At 39.8% G+C, this 4,983-nt stretch overlaps 1 protein-coding gene across 1 annotated transcript; it reads right to left on the bottom strand.

The window, feature by feature from the left end:
- Positions 1-3,567: 3,567 nt before the first annotated feature.
- On the bottom strand, positions 3,568-4,450 carry LOC107001209. Its single transcript, XM_015199349.1, has 3 exons — positions 4,280-4,450; positions 4,097-4,158; positions 3,568-3,877 (listed from the first exon to the last, which is right to left on the bottom strand). The coding sequence occupies exons 1-3, from the start codon at positions 4,448-4,450 to the stop codon at positions 3,568-3,570; spliced, it is 543 nt and encodes a 180-aa protein (XP_015054835.1).
- Between the last annotated feature and the right edge of the window lie 533 nt (positions 4,451-4,983).

The following is a 4,983-nucleotide window of genomic DNA, read 5'->3' on the forward strand; positions in this document are numbered from 1 at the left end:
TTAAAGAGTGGTGGCCTTAACGAACAATACTTGTATATAAATATTGGTTCTATTTATGTCGGATTTGTATCTCTGCATCCTATGTGAAATTTTCACACGATTGTTATAGTTATATACATAGTAAGTACAGGACACATGTTGGTTCTCTCGAGTCTTTAGGGCATTGGGTGTCTATCCATATTAATGGGATTTAAGGCGTGACATTTGTAAGGGCCTACATATCTAGGACTGAGCTTTATTTTCTTGCCAAATCTCATCACCCCCTTCATAAGTGACACTTTTGAGAAAATCCAATCATCAACTTGGAACTCTAGTTCCCTTCTTCTTACATCTGCATAACATTTTTTGAGGATGCTGGTCTTTCTTAAGTCTATCTTTAATGAGTTTAAATTTGTCCATAAAATAGAGGACTGAATCTGGCCCTATCAAATCTACTTTACCTACTTCAAACCAACCAATAAGAGATTTACATCTACGCCCAGACAATGCCTCATAAGGGGCCATTTGAATGCTTGAACGGTAGCTATTGTTGTAGGCAAACTCAATAAGAGAGAGGTGATCATCCCAACTACCATTTAAATTGATCAAACAAGCTCTCAACATATCCTCGAGGGTCTGAATGGTACGCTTTTCTTGTCCATCCGTTTGCGGATGAAATACTGTGCTAAGGTTAACCTGAGTACCAAGACCCTTCTTAAATGACTTCCAGAAATAAGAGGTAAACTGAGGACCTCTATATGAGATGATAGACAAAGGAACCCCCTGAAACCTCACAATTTCATAAATGTAAAAATTAACATAGTCCTCCACCGAGTCTGTAGTCTTAACCGCCAAAAACCAAGAAGACTTAGTCATCCTGTCAACTATCACCCAAATGGAATCATGTTGTTTGCGAGTACAAGGTAACCCTGTGATGAAATACATATTGATCACTTCCCACTTCCAAGTAGAAATGTCGATCTCTTGCGTCATACCCCCTGGTTTCTGATGTTCTACATTGACTTACTCACAATTGGGGCACTTACTCATAAAATATGCTATATCCCTTTTCATGCCATTCAACCAATAGACTTCCCAAAATTGCGGTACATCTTAGGGTCACTTGGATGTATAGAATATCTTGAATTATGGGCTTCTACAAGAATATGTTGTCTCAGCTCACCCACATCAGGAACACACAATCTACCTTGGTAGCAAAGTACACCATCTCCCCTTGGGAGAAAACCTCCACTCTCTTATTGTGGACTGCGTTCTTTAGTTTAAGCAAGATTGGAACATTGTCTTGATTTAACTTAACCTCCACTACCAAAGAAGATTCTACCCCATTTTGAACTGTTAAATCGCTATCTGATATGCTCATAAGGTAAACTCCCAAGCGAGCAAGCCTGTGACATCCTTTACTAGTTGATTCCGTTCCTCCTCAACATGGGCTAAACTACCCATAGATAATGTACTCAAAGCATCTGCTACTACATTCTCCTTACCAGGATGGTAATGCACACTCATATCATAATCAATAAGGAACTCAAGCCATCTCCTCTAGCGAAGATTCAACTCTTTCTGGGTGAACACATATTGAAGGCTTTTATGGTCAGTGAACACATCTACATGAACACCATACAAGTAGTGTCTCCAGATCTTTAGTGCAAACACCACTGTTGCAAGCTTGAGGTCATGAGTTAGATAGTTCTTCTCATGCACCTTAAGTTTTCTAGAAGCATAAGCTATAACCTTATTTCGCTGCATCAACACACAACCTAGGCCAACTCTGGATGCATCACAATAGATCACATAACCATTTGAACCCTCTGGTAGAGTCAAGACAGGAGTTGCATTCAATCTAGCTTTCAATCTGCAAAGATTTTCTCACAATCATCAATCCATTGAAACTTGACCATCTTTTGAGTCAACCTAATCAATGGTAAGACTATGTATGAAAATCCTTCCACGAACCTTTTGTAATAACCCGCTAAGCCTGAGAAACTTCTGATATCGGTCGCAAAGGTAGGTCTGGGCCATTGTTTCACCGCTATCTTTTGTGAATCCACTCGAATCCCATCGGTAGATACAATATGACCAAGCTAAGCAATAGATTGCAACCAGAACTCACATTTTTCTAAACATAGAAAAAAACTGGCAATCTCTGAGAGTCTACAGAACAGCTCTCATATGACTAGCATGTTCTTCCTTATTCCTAGAGTAAATGAGTATATCATCAATAAAGACGATAACGAACAAGTCCAAATACTGTTTGAACACTCTGTTCATCAAACCCATGAAAGTTGCAGGAGCATTGGTTAGTCCAAATGACATAACTACAAATTCATAATAATCATACCGAGTTCTAAAGGTTGTTTTCAGAATGTTACTATCTCTGACTCTGAGCTGATGGTAACTAAGGTCTATCTTTGAGAAATGACTAGCACCCTAAACTTGGTCAAATAAGTCATCAATCCTGGGGATGGGATACTTATTCTTGATTGTGACCTTGTTCAAATGTCTATAGTAAATGCACATTCTAATAAAACTATCTTTCTTCTTTACGAATAACATTGGTTCACCCCATGTCAAGATACTAGGTCTGATGAAGCCCTTATCTAGAAGGTCTTTCAACTTTCCTTTCAATTCCTCAAGCTCAGCTGGAGCCATTAAGTAACGAGGAATAGAAATAGGCTGGGTATTTGGAAGGATATCAATTACAAAGTTAATTTCCCTTTCGGGAGGGACTCTAGGAAGATCTTCTGGAAACACATTGACTAGTTGAACAGACTCAAAAGTTGGGGTTTTAGCGTTAGAATCCTTGAACCGAACTAGATGATAGAGATAACCTTAGAGATCCTATTTCTGGATTTAAGGTAAGAAATGAATCATCCCATAAGCTCTAAGCTACTACCCTTCCACTCTAAGATTAGTTCATTCGGAAACTGCAAACGAATAATCCTAATTCTACAATCGAATGAGGCATAACAAGAGTGTAACCAATCCATTCCTAGAATGACATCAAAGTATAGCATTTCTAACTCTACAAGATCTACTAAGGTGACTCTTTGAGAGACTGTGACACGAGAATTTTTGTATACTTGTCTAGCTATAATTGGCTCACCAACTAGAGTAGAGACTGAGAAATGTTCTGAGAGAGTTTCTGGATTAACACTGATTTGGATTGCTATGTAAGGATCTACAAAGGAAAGAGCATCCCCTGGATCTAACAAGGCATAAACATCAAGGTCATAGACTCGTAACGTACAAGTGACTACATCAGGAAAACCTTCCTGATACTGTTGAGCTTAAAAAGAATACAACATGTTCTGCCGCTGACGGCCACCTGTACCAGATGAGTTACCCTGCTGAGTCGGGCGACTTGTTGGTGCTGATGAACTTGTAGACCGAGTTCTACCATTACCACCTCCTTGAACCTGTCTAGAAGGACAATCCCTCAACCTGTGAACAGACTGACCGCACCCAAAGCATCCTTCTTTTCTGCGAGACACTTGCCCGGATGGTTCTTACCATACATAGGAAAGTGGGGTATGTCTTGGTGCCTAAAACACTTCCCTGAGACTTAGATCATGGTGTTCTAAACTTCTGGTCATACATGTTCTTGGAGGATAGAACAGTAGCTGAAGAAGGGGTTGAAGCTGAAAACTTCTGCTCACTCGGCGAGCGATTTCCACCACCCGATTTCTTTTGAGAATATTCATGGTTCCGAGTACTATCCTTCTTATTCTCCTTAGTCTGTTCCCTAAGCTTATCATCCTCAACCTGTTGAGCATGACTCATAAGCCTAGCGATGTTCATATCTTCCAGTAACATAGCATTTCTGCACTTCGTTTTCGCCAAATCTGACACTCCATGCAATAACTTATTCATCTGAGCCCTGGAGTCAGCAACCATGTGAGGAGCATACCTGGAGAGTTGGTTAAACTTGAGCCCATACTATTGGACCTTCATGTTACCGTGCCTTAAGTTCTTGAATTCTTGGGCCTTTGATTCTCTCAACTCTATTGGGAAGAATCTATCAAAAAAAGGTCTCGCTAAAGCATCCCAAGTAATAGGAGATACATTTGTACCCCTATTTTTCTTCCACTAAGTGTACCAGATATGAGCAACATCTTTTAGCTGGTATGAAGCCAACTCAACCCGATCATTCCCGGTGACCTGCATCACCTCAAATATATTCTTGATTCATTAAAGAAGTTCTGGGGATCTTGTTTGTGATCCTAAAACTCAGGCGCTTTCATCCTAACAAAGTCGCAGAACCTTGCTGCTGCTTATCCACCATTAACATCAAAGGAGCTTGAACCCGATTGTTCTGGTTGGCCACACTCTGAGCCATCATCTGAATGGTGTTCCTGAATTTAGCATTGGAGACTTCCTGATATGGGACTGCAGGATCTGCATCTGCATTCCTCAAAATCGCATTCCTGGAGTTAGCTCTATGAGGAGGCATGATTTGAAATGTAGAACATCAAGTTAGCATGGAATTAGATCATACCTTACGCATGATAATTGTAAAAAGAAAGTGAATTTTTTCCTAAAATACTTCATAGCCTCCCTCTTATTAGATGTGGTGCACTTCACACCAATGAAAATGACTCTAGTTAGTGCAGCTTTTTAGACATCCTAGGACACTTAAACCTAGTGCTCTGATACTAAGTTATCATGCCTCGAGCTACACCAAAGATGCGTACACAGGACCTAGGTTCACAAGTGATCCCAATCTAACCCTGCTGGCATGATCATGAGCATAGTAAAGATAATAAACAAATGTAGAAGCTAAATCTGTAACATTCCGAAAATTCTATAACCTATACTAGAGCCTCTCATAAGGATTTATTATGATTATAGACCTAAATAAGTGTAAATAACTTTTTTGAGAAGCATTAGAATAAAAATGCTAAGAAACGACCATGACGTCCGGAAACTAGTGCAAGTTGAACTAGTAAACGTCCATAGGTCTTGTGAAGGTTTGGGGTGTCATAT

This window comes from Solanum pennellii, chromosome 10, assembly GCF_001406875.1.
Source record: "Solanum pennellii chromosome 10, SPENNV200".
In the NCBI taxonomy this organism is placed as follows: domain Eukaryota; kingdom Viridiplantae; phylum Streptophyta; class Magnoliopsida; order Solanales; family Solanaceae; genus Solanum; species Solanum pennellii.